Genomic DNA, 21,512 nt, shown 5'->3' with positions numbered 1-21,512 from the left:
CGATTAGAAGGGCTACACCTGTCTACAGTTTCTATGCACGCGTTAGAAATTAACTTTGTGGAACCGAATGGGAGCAGTCCATTCGCCAATGATATACAGTATGGCGTAGCTATGACGACTGGGCGCGTGCCTGCTGGCGATCAGTAGGTATGTACCTATACCAGTACATTCATCTTCACAAGGAAAGGAATTTTCCTGGAGATACATTGTAGAATATTAACAATTTTTACGCTCAAACTCCTGACCTTTGTGAACAGGTAATTGTTAGATGAACTCAATTAGTACAATGTGAAGTCACATTTTGTTTAGATTTAAGACGTTGAACGTCTTGGTGGAGTTGGAAGCCTATCAAAATGCAGAAGATTAGTGACTGTTTTATCAACTCTCGGTCTTCTAAATTAACAAACTATAGAATATTATAAAATACATATATTAAAATCGACAGTTGCGTTCATACCCATATGAAAGAGGCAGGCCAAGCCACAGGGACTTGGCACGGACCCCCAACCCACAGTCCATATATACATGTATATATAGTATTATAATTAGTTGTCTTCCTTCGTCATTTGTGTTACTATGTTATATATCTATCTATTAGCACAATGCATCATATACACTATATGTTGGTGATCCGAAGATATAGATTTGAATTTCCTGTCGTAGTTGTACCGAGAGAAATAAGTATTATAATTATACATATATAAACTGTGGGTTGGATATTCGTGCTAAGTCCTTATGGGTATAGCGGAACGTGTGGTTGTCAACATGAATCTGGCAAGTACCGGAATGCTCGCTTCAAAAAGGAGGGGAAATAATGTCGGCCCCTCTTTTTAAAGACCACGGAACCAGGCAGAAAAGGGGAGACAAATGATATAGGAACAAAACCATTGGAAAAGAAATAACCTAAGAGGAAATACGAAATAAAAGGGAACATAAAGCAGAGAGAAACATACCTGTATGTAAACCACTAAACCAGTGTGAAATACCTAAAAACTCTGAAAGGTTACGTAATCCATTTTAAACATTATGAAACGGGCGTCAGGGATACACAAAAAACGAATGACAATTGACACATGGGGAATATAAAATACCAAGCAACCAAAAAACATAAAGGATAAACAGACACCAGACAGTGTAAAGGAACGGCTACAACTAGCTAGACATATTACTAGAGAACAAAGTCATCCGTTCTTGTCTGTTTATTGTCACGTGATAAGACACCATGACGTAAGAAGGTTGGTCATTGTATTTATATGTATTTGCCAGTACAATATGCCATTGCTAGTATGTCACATTTGCCTGGCATTATCACTATATAGTGTGTGTCGTTCCTGTACGTTTAAATACCATGCATCACGCGACACAATTCTAAGCGTATGCATACAACATAGACCGGAACTACAATGTGTCCTAATGTAAAAATTAAAACATTGTTAAAAATGAATTTCAACGAGGAATTATTTTGTTTAATTATTATGAAAATATGCCATATGCGTCTTATATCGATAATAAAATATCAACAAAATTGAAGTGTTAATCAAATTGTCCATGTACTATTTTGATTGCCAATCAGCACGCGACCATGTCCAGTTGTTCCATCTATTGACCAAAAAATTTGATGACTGTCGGTAAGGCGGGAATTATGAATTTTAGGTAGGATCTTTTAGCGAAAAAAAACAGTTTAAAAAAGTAAGGGTGATGTAATATAAGCGTTGAATTGTATTTGTATGGTATTTATGATATACATGTATTTGAACGCCAGAGGTTTTAAGGCAAACAAATCATAATGCGCATTATGTTGTTAAGCTTGCTAAGCTCTGGCGTTCAAATAGATCATAAATTCCATATAAAACAATTCAATGCTAAAATAAAATGAATACCATGACTTTTTATTGAAACGTTTCCAGTTGGCTTCATATTGCATATATATAGATAAAGCGAATATTACGCCCCTTTATATCACATACTAATACGGGTTGGTCGGTCGGTTTCGACTCTCAACTGTAAATAAACTGAGTTTTGAAATTATTTTATGGATTATCTTCTCCTTCTATAGATCCATTAGTCCCTTGTCAATAGGGAGTGTAACGGGAGAGAAACAGCCTTAATTATTTGCTTTCATACCTATTGTCTGTGTCAATTAGATCCGTAATGAGTAGTATGCGTGTAATTAGTGCTACCAGTAAGACCAATATAAAGGATAATTAAACCAAAACCGATGAGTCTAGAGGACACTCGAACTGTACGTCGAACTGGTCGCATCCGGAACATGTAATTAGGATCTTCCCGTCCGTTTGTGACTTGAATTCAGCGGTCGACGACAGAGAAGTGTCCGTTACTTGACTCTTTTGAACTTATAGGACCATAATAAAGGAAAAGGAACTGTGTATGACCTTGGTGTGCGTCGGAAAACATTTGTCGATATCTACATAGAAAACATTAATTAAAGCGGACATCCTGTTATTAACACGTTCTCAAGTTAAAACACCTGACGATCTTCATCCCATCTAACAGCTCATCACAATTGATGACGTCATATATGTCGCCACGTGAACTAGCCCTAATGAATGGTCATGCAAAAGAAAACAGTTGCTTTGATTTCGTATGAACATGGCTATAGTCAGTCTATGCTGTATGAAACTCGAACAAGCCATCGATCAAGTCCGTCCATTGTTCAGTCCGTGTACGTAAGCATAATGTTCTTTTGTATTCGTATTTTGACAGCCCTTGTTAACTACTGAAGTGCTTAGCTAAATAAACCAAATTGATAAAATGTTCAGTCAAAATATTTCATAGTTATAATTGAAATATACCGTGGGATGGCTTGTGTGACATTTACCATAATATATAAATCTCCCTTTCACCCGGTCCGCATTCTCGTTTGTTGAGGGCTCGCTAAACTAGGGAGTCTTCGGAGATCGTGCTTGCGACGGAGATTGTTGTTTGCCAAGATGACTGGTTTCTTAATACGATACCATATAACTGCGTAGACCTTTCTCGCAATACATATAAGAGAAAGCCATTTTCATCTGTAGGACAGAAATCAATACTAAAATATATCTAGACGGTGGCTATTTTTTTCTAGTTGTATTTATGTATAGGTATAGAATTCATATTGTTTTATATCAGAAATCGATCTTATCCCACAGACAAACTTAGTAGATTCTTGAGGCGTTCATAGGTATAGTTGATGAGCTTTCATCAGATTTTCCTAACTAGACCCCTCTGGATTTCCACAATTTTGACCCCTAACATCACTTGCGATTCCTCAAAGTGTTTTGTTTGTTTTTAAGGATTTAACGTCCTCGCAACAGACAGGGTAATACGAGGACGGGTGTCAAGGTCACACTAACAGACAGGATCATATCACGACGGATGTCAAGGTCACACTAACAGTCAGGGTCATATGACGACGGATGTCAAGGTCACACCAACAGTCAGGGTCATATGACGACGGGTGTCAAGGTCACACCAACAGTCAGGGTCATATGACGACGGAAATCAAGGAGACACCAACAGTCAGTGTCATATGACGAGGGGTGTCAAGGAGACACTAACAGTCAGGGTCATATGACGACGGGTGTCAAGGAGACACCAACAGTCAGTGTCATAGGAGGACGGATGTCAAGGAGACACCAACAGTCAGGGTCATACGAGGACGGATGTCAAGGAGACGCCATCAGTCAGGGTCATATTAGGGCGGATGTCAAGGACACACCGACGGTAAAAGTCATACGAGGGCGGATGTCAAGACGACACGAACAGTCGGGGCCATACGAGGACGGTTGTCAAGGAGACGCAAACAGCCAGGGTCACATGAGGACGGGTGAACAAAACAAGCACAGTGAGACGGTGCCGTGAGTAAAGAAAGGAAACATTTCGGATCCCAAGTGTTGCGACGGGGTAGACTATAAGTTTCGGTATCTCTAATGTCTCCTTAATAGAAGACGGTCAGTTCTATGACGTCATTCGTATTTGAAGGTGTTGTACACTGTGAGTCTTTTGTCTTACTTTATTTATTATGGCCTTAATACCGCTAGGACGGTAAGAAGTGCCGGGAAATAGCACCTTTTTGGGGGGCACAGGGACTTGTCACAAATTCCCAGCCCATGGTCAATTATACTTTTGTATTTGGATTATAGTAATTATGCGCCAAATCCCTGTACATGAGTCAAAGAAAATGGCATCTGCAGAAGTCCACCCTTTCAATTCATGTATTTTGTAGATATGTATATACATTTATGTACATATACAAGTGCATATATACTGATCATACCGACATCAGTAAAAGTTGTCAACTAGTCATATGCATATAACTCTGTGAAAATGGAGTAACACTCCAACATTTCTATTCAGGGGAGATTTGTGGCGGATTGCAGCATCGATCCTTCAGGCGTCTGCAATCGACCAATGTAACTTTGTCGATAGTAATGGGAACAAGCGAGGGGACAGAAGGCTCACATCACTGTATATTGACAGAGAGACAACAAACCATCCACTCCACAACACGCGGTACTAACTAACCGTAAACACAGAAATCGGTTACCCGGAAACACACATGTTGTAACATTTGGAAACTAAATCGTAAATTTCATTTAAAAATATAAAACAAAAATAGCAAAATGGCTGGGATAATGGGTATCGGTTGTTTCCATGGCTTCAAAGAAAATTAAATGAATTCTCTGCTCGAAATTGACCAGATATGTTGCAATATCGATTTTCGCCTTTCTCTCCAATACTGCTACAGATGCAAACGCGGGACGCTGTCAAATAATATTTATCTATGATAATTTCCTAATCTGTATAGCATAATTACATTTCTAAGTGGCATGGCTGTACGATATCCCAGTGAGCCGAGTTTGGTCAGCATGTCTAACATATCGCCTCAACAGATGGAAGTACATGTAGTTGATTTAGTACAAAACGAATTTCAGCTAAAGTCTGTATGAGAGATGTAGCCGAAGAGCTAGGGTATATAACGTGCAATATAATGACAAATACTGCAAAATGTTTGATTGAAGAGGTCAAGTACGAGATATGAAGATATTTTTCTTTTAATATTTTTCGAGGCGAAGTACTGAAATTGAGTAATCAAGTGACAAAATTCCATTCAATTAGCATTTGGCTTTAGAATTCAAATTAATGAATTAAGATATTTAATACATTGTTAAAATGACATCAGACTTGCCATAGTTAAAGAGAGAACTTTCTATGTTTAGTGGTTTGTTTAGTTTGATATTTGTTTTCAGCAGATAAATGGGATATCCATGTCGCCCTGTTCCACGCTGTCCGTTATTAGCCATAACTACAGGCAAAGTAAACACTCATCTCCACCAAATACACATCCCTGACAAATATAAACATGTCTACCCGGCACAGGTAGGATCGGACCCAGTACAGAGGTACTGTCATAGGCAGTGACTATTGAGGCGTACGGACAATTCACAGACACTTATGATAAAATAAAAACTTTACTTTACAACAAACATGACATAAGATTTCCCCGTGTAACGCTACAGTTTAGGTCAACGAGTGATTTCTCTTGTTGAACCCAGTGGAAGGGTTATGGTTGACTCATATGACAGAGCAGTCTCGTGGGTTTCCGTCATTGATGAGAAAGTACCACGTGTAATTACTCGGGTTCTTCAAAAGACTCACTGACACACCAGGATGCAATATAATATGCTGCTCCCTCCCACACAAATCGGCGAGTAGAATTCTGGTCACCCCGGGGAAGACGAGACCACTATCAACTACGCCCTCTCACCATATGTATCGTGTTTTGTTTAAAAAAAACGGCCATTGACCAATACATTAATGACATCGAAGATGACATCCAATGATAATACAGCAACGTCAAGCGTTTTACAGTGTCACGTTTTTCTGAATATATTTTGCTTTTATTTTGTTTTGTTTACGTCTTTTGTCCAGAATGAATGCCATTAACTCATTGTTTTCAAATTCATATTTACTCCATCTATATTCAATAAACATTTACGTAAATGTATGATATATAACATCATCGTTTAACGAATGGAACTTTCCTGTGTGAAAGTGTGATAATGAATTTCATAACTGTGTAGTGTGAAAGTTAATGCGATTCAGGAGGATAAATGATAAGCTCCCCTAATAGTCTCCTGTTTATATATTACAATCTAATTGAAACTCATTTTTATTGAGGTCACCTGTCATATTTATCTTCCTGACCTACATTTTCACTTCTCGCGGCTGTTTAAAATCCTCTTCATTATCAGTCTATTCATAGGAATGAATGTTTTCATATAATCTTGTTTGTAACGAGCCTTTTCATTGGCTGAATTATATTATCAGCCCATAACGTAAAGCTGACGTCTTCGTTTGTGACGTTGTTTTTAATTGGCTGATACGATGGCGTTATAATTTCTAAGAGAAAAAAAGTCCATCAACAAAAGTGTATTTTCGCAGAGAGTGTGTATGTTATGAAATAATAAAGATTAACTTGAATATATCATATGTTATGGAACTATACCACAAAGCGAATAGAGTCACATAACATATATTCAAAATGGTTTCCAGCTATTGTGTACGCCAAAAAGTGGAGACAACAATACACATTAAAATAAACCTCAGAAAGACTCATCTGTTCAATTAATATGCGTCTAACTGTAGAGGAATTATTTAGTATTGAAACAACGACCACATTGAACAAAATAAATAAATTGTAATTAAATGTCTGCAATATGCATACTGCTCACATGACCATAATGTGGCGTCATGTCAGAATCATATTGACCTGTGCTACATGTATGTCACCGCTTGCATATCGCCTCAGATAGCACGCGATGAAATCCTTCATAATTTGCTTATGATAGAAAACAAAAATATTTTAAAGTTATATCTGGAAGGCAAATAAACCTATCGAACGGATGCCAGATTCTATTTATTTGCCAATATTATACAACGTCGTTATAGTCGTCATCATATTTACTTGTAATTCTGATGGGATTAACATTGGTGATGAACACAATTTGACGACCGTTTATTGATGAAATGAAGAACAGTCCGAAAAGAACGTAGAAATGGAATCAGTGGGAATATTAGCAGTAGAAATGCTATATATAGAATGAAAACACCCCCCAAAAAAACAAAAAAAAAAAACAACAAAAAACAAACAAACAAACAAAAAAAACAAAAAAAAATCCCCAACAAATCTATAAAATCACATGCCTGATATTTGACAAGAAGATACACTATTTATATACTATATTGTAGCAACAATAAAACCAATTCTGTACGTTATATTTACCAATATATAATGCATCTTCGTGATCTTGTTGATAACAATGACTATATTTATTTAGGATATTGTCCACATTGGCGTCTTCTTCAGAATATTTAAATGTTCCCGAGGAGAACTCGCCGGCTTGACTTTGACCCACTGGAGTGACTATTATGATAACAATAAACTACTTTCATCTCGAGTGTGTATTAAAGTCCTTGTTAAGTATTCAAAGTACTCATGTTTTTCTTTCCACAATAAATTCTTGCTTGACTGATTTGAATAAGTAAATAGAACATTCGAGAAATCAGCTTTAATATTGATGACAATGTAATCACAATATTGGATATTGACTGACCATTAAATATTCTATATCAGTCTTTATATATACGAGGTTATTCTATAGAAATACTAACTGCGATGACCGTTGGTCAGTTTAAGCTGTCATATTCAAGGACAGTGTCTGTATTGCCTTCCTGTGGGATCGTATACGTATAGCATGGATCGTTTCGATACAGTCTCGCTTCCAAATACTCCCGGCGTCAAAGATAGTTATTACCATATGACGCCCGGCCTCTGGAATCATTTCCGATCCGAAACTCGATATCTCTCGGATTACTCAAACTTGATATAGAGCTGTCTTTTCCAGACTTATACAGAGCGTCTGTTCAATTGTCAGCGACACTTTAAAGACTAATAGGAAATCAGCTTCCATTTTCCCTGAGTTAATCAAAACCACACAAAGCTTCGTGCTTATTGGCTTCGGGATTGCTCTTCAAGGCGGACGGTCAATGGTTATACTTCTGTAAAATAACAAAAAAAACCCAGCAAAATCCTGCCTTCTTTTTGGTACAAGATATAACATAAAGGTTCTCAATATCATTCAATAAATACACTCAGTGTCAAGCAAAAATAAATAAGTAGATCAATATAAATAAATTTATTGGATGAATAAATGAATTCAAAAAATAAGATAAATAAACGATAAATTGAGATAAAAAATAAATTAAAAAAAAAAATGAAATAAATAAATGAATTCTGATAAAGAAATATATTTAAATTAACTTTGAAATTTGAATAGAATAAGGTAAATAAATGAATGGATTTAAATAATAAAGAAATAAATAGATAAATAAATAAAAAATTGTACGTCATCTGCGGATACAAGTTGAAATATCATAAGTGAGAAAACAATGTCTTGGGAATTGCACTTTGTCTACCATTATCTTTTATATAACATATCTTAACTACATGTACATGTAATTTTGTCGATTGATCTCGAGACTGTGTCGGTGTCACAAGAGATAGTCCCAGAAATCACCCTAAGAGAAACTATATATGTAAGTTATTTCTCGAGACCAGCCATGCCCCATACGGACTCAGCACGAACTTAAACTCCCAAATACCGACGATTAATTCAATACACAAAGCCCTGCCAATACACAATATTATAAATAAACTGCCTAAATCTCAATAACCTGGTAAACTATATATAATACAGTATATATACCTATGTTTACTTTCACACGGCGAGTCAGCTTTGAAGTCACGTGGTGCTAATCAAACTGACCTACCAAAAACCAAACTGTTATTGTAAACACAAATTAGGAGTACGTCCGGAGATTTCAAGTGTTATAGATATTCGGTCTATATAATATTAGGCCAGGTATGACGTTCTCATATGGAGGGCCCGTTCAATCTTAAGTGCTTCGCCTAACTGCATTTATAGTGTTATAAAACTCAACATAATAACATCGACAAGAATGGGTATAAAATCTGAAGTGTTAATATTCTTTATTAAATGTTTAAAGTGTAATTTCATTCGACCAATTGATTCATTTTGTTTTCAAAAAGTGAAATTGGCAAATGTAGAATGTTTTTACCACTTAAGGTATGTCAATGTATTTAAACTTAAGGTAGCGAGACTTCTATTTGAATATGTAAGGTGTCAAATTATTTAATTTATGAAATAATTCTCATGCTGATTTTTGTATAACAATCCAGAATAGGAAGATTTTAAGGAAGCACGGCTGCGAATCGGAATTCATAGAGCAGTCCCCAGGGTCGTCATGGAAACTAGCTTAGATGATCGGTCGTCATGGAAACAAGTTTAGATTATTAGTTGTCATGGTAACGTTGCTAGGAGATTGGTCGTCATGGAAACGAGTTAAGAAGATCGGCCCTCATGGAGATGGCATTAGGACTAATTGTCAACGTGGAATGGACTCTTGAGAATCAATTGTCTCGTATTAAATTATTGTTGGGCATTTTGGTTGCTCATTTCACTGTTAAATATGAAGCATTCGTTGTAATCCACAAAACAAAAAATATAGTGATTTACATTTATTCGCAGATTTATTGTTACCATCAACACAGCCATATACATTTTTTGTAATGAACTGCAGAAACTTGGCACGATTTCTGTACCCACGGAATATATAACTGTTATATGTGATACTAATTACATATAATACATATATATGGCACCGTGTTTGGAAAGTCGTGCCAAGTCCCTGTGTAATTAACCATCAAAAATATAATAGTAATTAGCAGGGGTACTTGCGGATTTCTGTCCCATATTTGGCACAAACGTCCAACCCGTGGTCAGTATATCTAATACCTGTTATTATCTAAACCATGAGATTGGGAGTTTGTGCCATAATCCGTGATTCCTACAGCCAAACTTTGTTTACCTGACAGGATTTTATTGTGACCAGTAACGCCGAACAGTTAATTAGTTCTTTAACCCTGTGCTCATTTGATTTGAACACATTTTACGTTAAGGATAACAGGGTTACCTCCCCTGAATCTTAATGCCATGCTCTGTTTTGTCCGGAAACTCTCCGCTTCATTAGTTCTTTGTATTATGACGATAAACAGGCATGTATAAATGGTGAACGGTCTCCACTTTACATTTGGTCAATTCCTAATACATTTCTGGGGGGTGGGGGGTGGGGTGTGTGTGTGTGTGTGTGTGTGTGAGGGTGTGTGCTCTCAGAATTACGGAGTTGTGGACACATAACGGTGTATAGACCAACGTTGTGGACACATTTTACATTGTGGACACCATAATTTGGTGTCCACAGTGTACACACATCTAGTGGCCTACTATAACCCTACTTAATATATTTAAGGGAAAACTGTATAACAGCGTTGTGAACCACCCTGATACACACCGTGTGTATAGGGCTGGAAAAATATGTTGAGTAGACACCTAGCGAATTACGTTATCTATATGGGTCACCTGCAGCTGATCCTGCTGCAGTGGCTAGCGCGGGTCAGTTTCTTACTGTCTATGAGAGGCACCAACGGGGTATATAACGTGATTGCATTAGTAAATCTATATAAGAAACACTATTCTATCCTACTGAGCACCCCGTAGTTTTCCCGCAAAAATGTCAAGAAAACCAAGGCACCAGTAAACCTAGTTTAGTTGCCGATACTACACCTGGACATTGGTGAGTTGATGTTATTCTATTATTACTTTCTTAATGATGATACAAGATAAATGTTTTGTATATATACTTTGTTGTATATCTGTATATATAATATATAAAACTGAATATGGAGGGTGTAAATATAAGTTTATATGCAATTACTAAAGTAGAATATATGCATACCCATATTATAAACAGGGTATAAATCTAACGGGATTTAATATGGCTAAGAAAAAAAAGAGCATTTACGGAATATTTTGTGGTAAATGATGTACATAAAAGTTTATCAGCTGAAACATGATATTCTGTTTGATTGTTTTATAACATTGGCATTATATAACTATATGCGGAAGCATTGTAAATTTTATATTTTTGATGAATTTCGACCATTTTGTTGTTTGTCAAATGATTATGTTCTGGACACATGTTTGTTTGGAAATCTAACAGGAAAAAATGGGAAATATATTGTAGTTTTTCATACATATACTTACTACTAGTGATGTACGTCATTGTCAACCTTTTTTTAGCATATATAGTTCAATATAAAGATTTTTGACTTAGTAATACATATTAGATTTTTGATTATTACTCTCTAACAATGAAACAAAACATGCCGCGCATTGTATTTAATGAGATTATCGGAGGATACAGAACATACGTCGCAATTCTAAACATGTTTATGTATTTAAAACAAGTAACAAATTCCACATAATATACAAATGTAATGCAATAATGCTATAAAAATATTTAGCGTGACTATATTTAAGGATTTTTTTTTTTTTTTAATTTTTAATTTTTAAGACATTTTTAATACATAAATACATGAATAATCACACACACACATACATACATCGATTCCAATCGGTATGTTTTTCACACTATCATTTTCACCATCATCACAAACTGTCTTTCATCATCATCATCATCATCATCATCATCATCATCAAACTCTCATCATCATATCATCATTACATTATCAAACTAATCATAACCATTATCTTATCGTCAAACTAATCTTCATAGCATCATCATCATCATCATCACAATCAACATTATAATCATAATATCACAATCATCTCATTATCATAGTATCTTCATCAACATCATATTCTCATCATCATACTAATCATCACAATCTTATCATCATAATCTTTTCATAATATCATCATCATTTTCATCATCATCATGGTCATCATTCAAATCATCATAATTATCATCATTATAATCATCATCATCATGGTCATCATCATTCAAATCATCATAATTATCATCATCATAATTATCATCATAGTAATCATCATCATGCAATCATCAAAATCTCATCATAATCTCATCATTCTTTCATCATCATCGTCTTCAACAAAACATCACAATCATCATCACATTATCAAACTAATCGTCATAGTATCTTCATCATCGTCCATGAACAATCATCATCATCATCATCATCATCATCAATATCACAATCATCATATCATTTTCAACAAACATTTTCATCATTGTTTTCAAACAACCATCATCATCATCATACTCAGCAATAACAGTCATATATCATCATCCATCAACAGATCATCATCTTCATCATACATACTCATAATCATGAATATAATGACAAACATATATACAGAACATACACACATCCTCATACACCGACACAGAATATACAAACACACACAAACATATTCAGTTTCCTGGTAGCCTGATCAATCATGTCAAGGGCTAAGTATCTGTGTTGGTCATATCAACTCTTTCCACATCAACAGAGTCATTGACATGATTGACCAGGCTCCACACTGATTCAGTCGATTACATCTATCATATCCTCTCACAAAAAAAAAAAAGGTAAATAAAAATAAAAAAGCAAAACAACATACTGTACATCACATTCAAAACAATCTCATTCACGTACACATATGAGAGAGAGAGAGAGAGAGAGAGAGAGAGCTGGGCTAGTCAATACAATGTTAGGAATAGAGTGAGCAAAGTATCTTTATTAAGGGTTCTAGACAGAAAAAGAAAGAAACAAAAATAACACATGATGGAGATACAAGAAAGAGAAACTTTTATCAGTAATTAAATGGAATAATTAGATTTAGGGTATATATATGAAATAATTAACTGGCTGCAATTTCTAAAAGTGGTTTCCATTTTCTCCATTCATTGTCCAATATTGCTTTTGCCTGCTCTCCTTTACTATTAGCTATATATTTCTGTAATATGTAATAATCTTTCAAATAATTAATCAGAGCATCTGGACTTAAAGTTTTATGTAAACATCTTGTCCTATATATATAAAATTTAATGATAATTAATACTTCATTATCAAGTGCGTTACCTATGGCAGACTCATTATTTATAAATAAGCCAAAAATGAAAGTTTTTTTATTAAATGAGAACGGAATAAAAAATGCATCTAACAGAGTTTCGATACTTTGTAAAAAACTCTGCACCTCTCGACATTCCCACATGATATGTAGTATTGTTTCTCGTTCTTGATTGCAGAGTGTACAAAATGGGTTGTTCACTAGCCCTACTTTAAACATTAAGGAATTTGTAGTTAAAATATGGTGGACTAATCTGTACTGAAACCATTGCAGTTTTGTATTCTTTGTCGCCCTGAAAATATTTTTATAAATCACTCCCCAGTTTAAATAATTTAATTCCATTATGGCTTCCCATTTGTTCCTACCAGTCGAAGCAATATTATTTTTCACCATAAGATTATATATATCTTTTGTTCCTTTTGTCTTCTTTATGAAACAATCAATATTACTTGGAATTATCGGATAAAGCAATTTATAATTTTCAAAATCAACCCTTGCTAAGTATGTTTTAATAGCAGATATTACACCTTGATATTGGAGAAAGTGTGTATTTATTCGATAAATTTGAATAAATTCTTGGAGTGTGTAGAAAGTATAGGTATTATTATCTTTAACAAGATCATCTACTATTGTTACCCCTTTATTATACCAGGTCTTGAAAAAAATACTTCTTTTTCCAATGGTTAAGTCTTTATTATACCATAATGGGGTTTTCCAGATATTTTTCTTCTTAATTTGTTTTACCCTATCACATTCATCAAATCTTATCCAAGCTCGAAAGACATCCTTCCAAAAACTATTTTTACATTTCTTTAGACACTCCCGAATATATTCATTACCACAGGTGGATAGCATATGTAGATCAATAATAGTTTTTAAAATGACTTGCCATTTACCTGACTTCTGAAATAGCCTTCTTACCCATCCTAGCTTCAAAGAATCAATAAAAAGTCTAATATCTACCATTTTGAGTCCTCCATCACAGTAATCCTGTATTAATACATCCTTTTTTATTTTGTCTGTTTTACTATTCCACAAAAAATTAAAAAGTATCTGGCTAAGATTATTCAAAAAGTGATTGTCTGGATTTGGCAATGACATAAATAAATGATTCAATTGAGATAACAACAGAGTTTTGATGAGATGAATTCTACCTATTGGAGTAAGTAATCTCCTACTCCATATCTTAATAATAGATTTAAGTTTGATCAACTTTTTGTCAAAGTTTAATTTGGGAATTTCTTGAAGATTAACACTAAATTCTATGCCAAGAAGGGTAAATTTTGCCATTCCCCATTTTAATTTTAACTCTGGCAGAAAAGTATCTTTACTATATATTTTACTCCCTATCCAAATCACCTGTGTTTTGTCTATATTCAATTTCAAACCAGAGATTTTTGCAAAGGTATTCAATTCAAAAATGGACTCCCTTAAAGAATTTTCTGAACCATCTAATATCAGAGAGGTATCATCAGCATACTGTGAGATTAGGATTGGAGTGTTACTAACATTTATGCCTTTAATTCTACTGTTAGTTTTTAGTCTAATACTCAAAATTTCTACACAAAGGATAAAGATATATGGAGCGATTGGATCCCCTTGCCGACAGCCTCTTTTAATATTAAGGAAAGATGACAAATTGCCCCCTTGATTTACAGTAGCATTTACATTATTATGCAGTACTTTTATCCAGTTTTGTATGTCAGGACCAAAATTGAAAAATTTGAAAACCTTATCAATAAATCTCCAAGAAACAGAATCAAAAGCTTTTTCAAAATCTATCATTAATAACATTCCTGGAATATTGTTTTCCTCAGCATATTGCATAACATCATAAACTAATCTAGTGTTTTCCCCAATAAATCGGCCAGAAAGAAAACCTGTTTGATCATCACTTATGAGTTTATCTAAAACATTTCTAATTCTATTTGCTATAGATCCAGAGGCAATTTTATAGACTATATTTAATAATGTTATGGGTCGCCAATTTTTCAAAAACTGTCTAGGTTTATCCCCCTTAGGAATACACGTAATTATACCTTGTCTTTGTGTAACTGATAACATACCTTTCTTATATCCAAAATTTATAGACCTTATAATAAAAACCCCTAGATATTTCCAAAAGCACTTAAAAAATTCCACAGTGAAGCCATCTGAACCAGGGCTCTTATTATTTTTCATGTTCTTCAAAGTTTTTGCTGCCTCATCAATAGAAATAATGCCTTCTAAGCTTTCAGAATCACCATGATCTAATTTTCTTACACTAAAAGTATCTAAAAAATCCATCAAATTTACATATTCAATTGTTTCATTGTCTGCATATAATTTTTCATAAAATGAACGAATCTCTTCAAGAATATCATCCTGCTTCGAAATAACTACATTATTCTCTTTCTCAATTTTTGGTATTATTTTGGATGTGAAATTCCTATTTTCTAGATTAAAAAAATAACTTGTCGGTTTTTCTCCTTCTTCTTGCCATTTTGCCCTAGACCTTACAAAACTGCCCTTAATCCTATTAAGCCTGATATTTTCTAATTCCTTTTTCTTTCTTTCAAGTTCTTCCACATCTACCTGTTCCTGCTCTTCAATATCTTGAATGGCTTGTCTTAGGTTATTTTCAGTCTGAGTTTGTTGTTTCTTTCTATAAGATGAATAAGATATTGTTTTCCCCCTAATTTCCATTAACAAAATTTCAAGAAAGAGTTGATCATTAATTACATACTGTAAATCTGTATCAGGAATGTTGGCAATACTGTTAAGGTTGTAAACTGGAAGACAATATTGAGTTTTTATATCCAAAATAGTTTTTTTAACTAGTTGTAAATATTCTTCATGGTATAATAAGGATGTGTTAAATTTCCAAAGCCCCCTCCCCCGTCTGAATTCGTTAAATTTTAAATTTACTGTTGGGAATGAATGGTCTGACCTATATCCAGATTCTATACCTGAGCTATTGACACTAGATAACAGATTGTCTGATAAAAGGAAAAAATCCAATCTAGCCTGTTTAATTGGGGTTTTCTTCCTCCACGTATACCTTCTACTATCAGAATGTAACTCCCTATAAATATCAACTAATGAGTAGTTTTCAATAATTTCCAAAACTTTCTCTCTGGCTTTCCGGTTATTGATAGATTTGTAGCTACTGTCATAATCGAACTCTGGGTTTAAGACCAAATTAAAATCTCCACATATTATATAGTTTTCATTCCCAAATTCTTCAATAGTGTCAGTTAATATTTCATAAAATCTTGGAGTACATCAGAGTTAGGTCCATAGAGTGTAATTAAAGTAAGTCTAAAACCTTCTAATAAAATATCTAGAGCCAGAAAATTACCTGTCAAGTCCTTTTTTTCTCTTTTTACCTTAATTTCCGAATTATTATTTAATAATATTGCTACACCTCTGGCGTTAGATTTGAAAGAGTTAAAATAACAATCGAAACCCCATTCATTTCTGATAAAGTTCTGGTTTTCTTCAGTAAAATGGGTATCTTGCAAGCAATAGATACTACATTTCTTAGATCTCAAGTAAGAAAACACATCCTTTCTCTTAAAGTTATCCCCAAGACCCTGACAGTTTGCAGAAAGAATAGATATACACTCCATCATGTAACGTTGAGTTTTCCACTTGTCATTACTAAACATGCATTATCTAACCCAGAAATAGAAAAAGAACAAAGAGAAAGAAACAGAGACAGAAGCAACAAGTTAAAATTCATAATATTGGTCGAAGACCTATACAACTGCTAACTCACGCAATATTCTCACATCTTTTCGAAAACTTGCTTTACCATGCGGCCAGGCGGAAGTAAAGAAAACCGGAAGTAGTATAATAATATTTGAAACCAATATGAAAAATTCCGGATAAAGTACAAACTAAAATAGGAACGGGAAAAGAAATCTCTTATTATCAATACAGTTTCAAAGAAAAGTTTCCAGCTATTTGGAACTGAAATATTAATGAATTGAAACTGAATGGTTTTAATAATGGTAATAATGATAGTAGAGGAAAGTAATACAGATAAAAGGAGAAGAAAAAAAACAATATACTGCCAGGCTGCTATAACAAAAAAAAAAAAAAAAAAAAAAAAGAACTTAACTTACCAGATTTTGAGAATTTTTCCACTGCATACATTTCCAAAACGAAAAAAAACAACAAAATAAAAAAACACTGACACACAAGGAAACACTTATCACACTCAATAATATAATAACACTGGTTCGATCGGTACACCAGAGAAAGTCCATCTCTGGCGGTACTGAGAAGTACTTAGTCCACTACCGATCACACACATATATATGTCCAGTTAATGAAGTCTATCTTACATCATTCCCTGTTCTGAAATTGTTGTCATTTAACAGATAATCATCTGTTAGACTAGTATCATATCCGAGTCTGCGTTTTTTATCATTAGTCAGCACTACGAATAATTTGCCATCCAAACTGTACGAGTGTTTAACACTATTCAGTCTGTATGCTTCCTTCAGTAAGTCCTGGTTTCTCTGAGTCAAGTCCTCGAACACAACTTGCTTCTTTCCCCTCAGTTTCCTCCTGTTCCTCAATATTGCTGCTTTCTTCCTTCTGTGGGTTAACTTGCATATGATTGTCCTTGGTCTGTCCCTATTGAAACGACCGAGTCTGTGCGCAATGTCTATGTCACCGGGTTCAATGTCCACATCCAGGGAATCTCGAACGAAAGAAACAACTTTTCCCACACATTCTTCAACTGTTTCTCTTTCATTTCTGTCCTCTAAACCCACGATGCGTACCGAATTCTTTCTTCCATGCTGTTCTAAGTCATTGAAGCTGTTTTGAAGTCTGGTGTTGATTTTCTCCGACTCACTAATACGGTTTGACAGATGATGCACTTTTTCCTTCAGAATATCATTTTCTTTCTCCAGGTCAAATACTTTCCCTTCTAATTGGTCAACAAGGAGCCGGTTTTCTTCTCTGATATCCTCCCTCAGCCTCTCTAGTTTTTTGTCCATTATTCTGTCCATATCCGACTTCGTTACAAGTGCGGATATCATGTCAAAAAGCACATCAACACGATCCTTTTCCGAAGATTCACTAAGAACATCAACTGATCTGGTTTTTGTACCAGACTTCCCCACACTTGGTCTCGATCCCGGCATGATTACAGATACATGTAGATATTTAAGGATTTAGCAATGTTTGATATGTCAATAAACACAAGTTTATCTTATTCAGATTAATATAATGTTTTTATGGCGATTTCATGTAATTTGGAAATACTATATTAAATTATTACAACGAAAATACATTCGTTAAGTTTTTAAGCATTTGTAGAATATAATGAAAAAAGTGATGTCGGTGGTCTATTAATTGGAAAGTACTGAGATATATTATATTTGTCAAATTTTACACCTGAAAGGTGGATATCACACCAAGACGGGGAAAGCGTTATAAACCAGAGGATAATGCAAAAACCTTTATCCTTAAAAATAAAATAAAAAACCCTTCAAAATTTTCTTTGACAGTACTATTTATGAACTAGTTTCTTTTTTTTCCAATTTGATGTTGAATCACATATATCACCAAACAAATGATGGTGTTCTGGAAATGCAAAAAGCTGTTTGAATTTTCATATACCATGCAAAATAAGTATTGTTTTTCATTTAAATAAGTATCATGATAGTATAATATTCAAATTTGATACGCTTGTCTCAGGTAAAGGAGTATTCGTCCTCAGATTGTTTACTAATTTCTTCTTGAGTATGCCGGGAAACTCATTAAAGGAAAGGCCACTAAGTATGTTCCAGATACCAACTTTATAAAGCAGATCTAGTAGTCCCATATCGGGAGCCTGAAGTTAGTTCCGAGTTCCGTGTAAGTAAAACGGAACTAGGAACCAGTTCCGAGTTCCGTTTAAGATAAACGGAGTTCCGAGTTTCGTTTAAGAAAAACTGAAATATTATGTATTAGCTTAATTGGTTTTACATATAGCTTATACATAGTTGTTCCGTTTTCTTAAATGGAACTCGGAACTGGTTAAACGGCACTCGGAACTGGAACGGAACTCTGGTTCCGAGTTCCGTTTACTTAAACGGAACTCGGAACTGGTTTCTAGTTTTGATTTTCTTCACCGGAACTGAAAACTAGGACCCAGTCCCGTAAAATTCATACGTGACTCATAAATGACTTTGCATCCATTTGACACATGTAGTTTTTCTTCTTCAGATTCGGGTCTCATATTTAGATAAAGTACATAGAATATTTTCTTAAACGGAACTGGGAACTGTTTTTCTTCAAAGGAAGTCAGAACTGGGACCAAAACTCGTAAAGCTAATACATTGCAGCTCCGTTTTTCTTAAAGGGAACTCGGAACTCGTTCCTAGTTCCGTTTGTTCCGAGTTCCGTTTCTCTTAAACGGAACTCGGAACTGGGACCAAAACCAATAAAGCTAATACATAGTATTTCAGTTTTTCTTAAACGGAACTCGGAACTGGGACCAAAACTAATAAAGCTAATACATAGTATTTCAGTTTTTCTTAAACGGAACTCGGAACTCGGAACCAACTTCGGGCTATGGTATACATTGTAGGATTGTACAAAAGGCACACACGATATTAAACAGCATTTAAATAAGATTGCACAATTCAGATGTTTGTCCTTCATTGACTCAACAGTGATGATATGAACAAAAAAAATGTAGATACTGAAAGGCAGCTAAAACATCAACTTGAAATAGATCAAACACAATTACGAAAATATTAATAGAAACGAGCACCCATGATTCAAGTAAATATGTAAATTGTGATTCCGACTTTGATATTTTATTGGCAATATCTAACATTAATCTTGAATTTTTTTGTTTTGTTTTTTAAGGATCGATGCCACGGAGGAACTCTAACTGACCACATGAGAAAGTCTTCGTCGCCTTGTCAATCATGCTTAACGTGGTGTAGCAAACGCAACGATAAAACTGGTCGATTAAAATGGATAGCCACGTCTTTGCCTTTTCAGCCTCAGTTTTGATTTACCCAAACCATGTAGACATTATAAGATATATTTATGTGACCAACTTTCACAGCTTTTGACATTGTTTTCAAAACATTTTTTTTAAAACTGGTTTCGTTTGAATTTTAAAGATAAACTTAACTGACCGTGAAACGAGTGTCACCGATGTACCGAATAGCTACTCAAAATGGCATATTCATTTTACATAAGATTTTATTCCTTTCTTTTAAAAAATAATATTGATATTTTACAAAAAGGAAGGCTAAGAAATGACTATGGCATCGATGACTAACCCAGCGAGGAAAATACTAATTGAGCGAGTTATATAACCAACAGTATTCTGTATAAAAAGATCACGTGATGCCCTAACTGAGCTGACCGGTGTGTGTGTGGTGCGAACATTTTTTCTAAAATACGGATACGTATGGACATTTTTCTGTGTTTCTTACAGCAAGTAAGTGTATATGAACATTCAGTTGTTAACTGCAGAAAATAGTTTTGACCAAATCTAGGACTATCTGGAATATTGTCAACTTTTGTGATCTGTGAAACTACCTATAGAGCGGCCATTTCTAAATATAGTCACTCCGCTATCGAACATTCCACGTGCACGTATACGTCCTAGATATGGCTAATCATGACCAGCAGAGCAGGGTGAGTGCATCCAACGACGATAAAGGTTTACGAATCACCCCGGAACAAGCCCTAGTTTTTACAACCCCAGTGAGTGATAGCTATAGTTCAAAAGATAAGCGTAAGCAAATGTCTAGCCCACTGTCCCCATATTTGATGGAAAACAAGCGTTCCGATTTTGGGTTGACGGACAGTCATGTCCCCATATGTGACAATAAACAGTCATCGGGCACACCGAGTATGGTTGAATCCATGTTTTCGCCTGAACTTATGCAAGATTTCGCCCAAATGCTGGCCCCTACCATAGCCACGATGGTCGCTACGTCAATTGAACAATCACTCTCTCAGTCCATCCAGCCCCTTATCCATAGTGCTGTGAATGCCGCCATACGCGACAATACTCAACTTGACACTGTTATCTCTGAGCAAGTTAATGCGAAGGTAGCACCACTTGTTGATATAATACAAACTCAATCATCAGAGTTACAGAACTTAAAAACGGAGTTAGGCGATCTCCGAACGGCTTTAGAGGAACAACAGCAGTATTCAAGGCGCACTGCGCTTAAGTTCCACAACGTCCCAGTCCCTAGTAGTGATATTTCGGCCTTTGATACCCATCAGGCAGTCATCGACATTGCTCGGAAAATTGACGTCAACATCAGCCGCAACGACCTTTCCAGGACCCATATCCTTGGAGGAGTCAGGAATGGAAAAACGACGGTCATCGCGCGCTTCGTCCGCTACTCAGACCGATACAATGTGTTTAAGAATAAAAAACTGTGCAAAAATCAAGCTGATAACATTTTTATTACCGAAAGTCTGACAAAACACAGATCCTCCCTTGTAGGCCGACTCAACAAACTGCGCAAAGAC

General features: G+C 35.1%; 1 protein-coding gene across 1 annotated transcript; it reads left to right on the top strand.

Moving 5' to 3' along the window:
• Positions 1-10,287: 10,287 nt before the first annotated feature.
• Positions 10,288-21,436, top strand: LOC117338856. Its single transcript, XM_033900219.1, has 3 exons — positions 10,288-10,716; positions 19,875-21,400; positions 21,433-21,436. Exons 2-3 carry the CDS (start codon positions 20,634-20,636, stop codon positions 21,434-21,436), a joined length of 771 nt encoding a protein of 256 aa, XP_033756110.1. The 5' UTR covers positions 10,288-10,716; positions 19,875-20,633.
• The last annotated feature ends 76 nt before the right edge of the window (positions 21,437-21,512 follow it).

The sequence above is a fragment of the Pecten maximus genome, chromosome 12 (genome assembly GCF_902652985.1).
Source record: "Pecten maximus chromosome 12, xPecMax1.1, whole genome shotgun sequence".
Taxonomy (NCBI): domain Eukaryota; kingdom Metazoa; phylum Mollusca; class Bivalvia; order Pectinida; family Pectinidae; genus Pecten; species Pecten maximus.
This window is presented reverse-complemented; position numbering and strand designations above follow the sequence as displayed.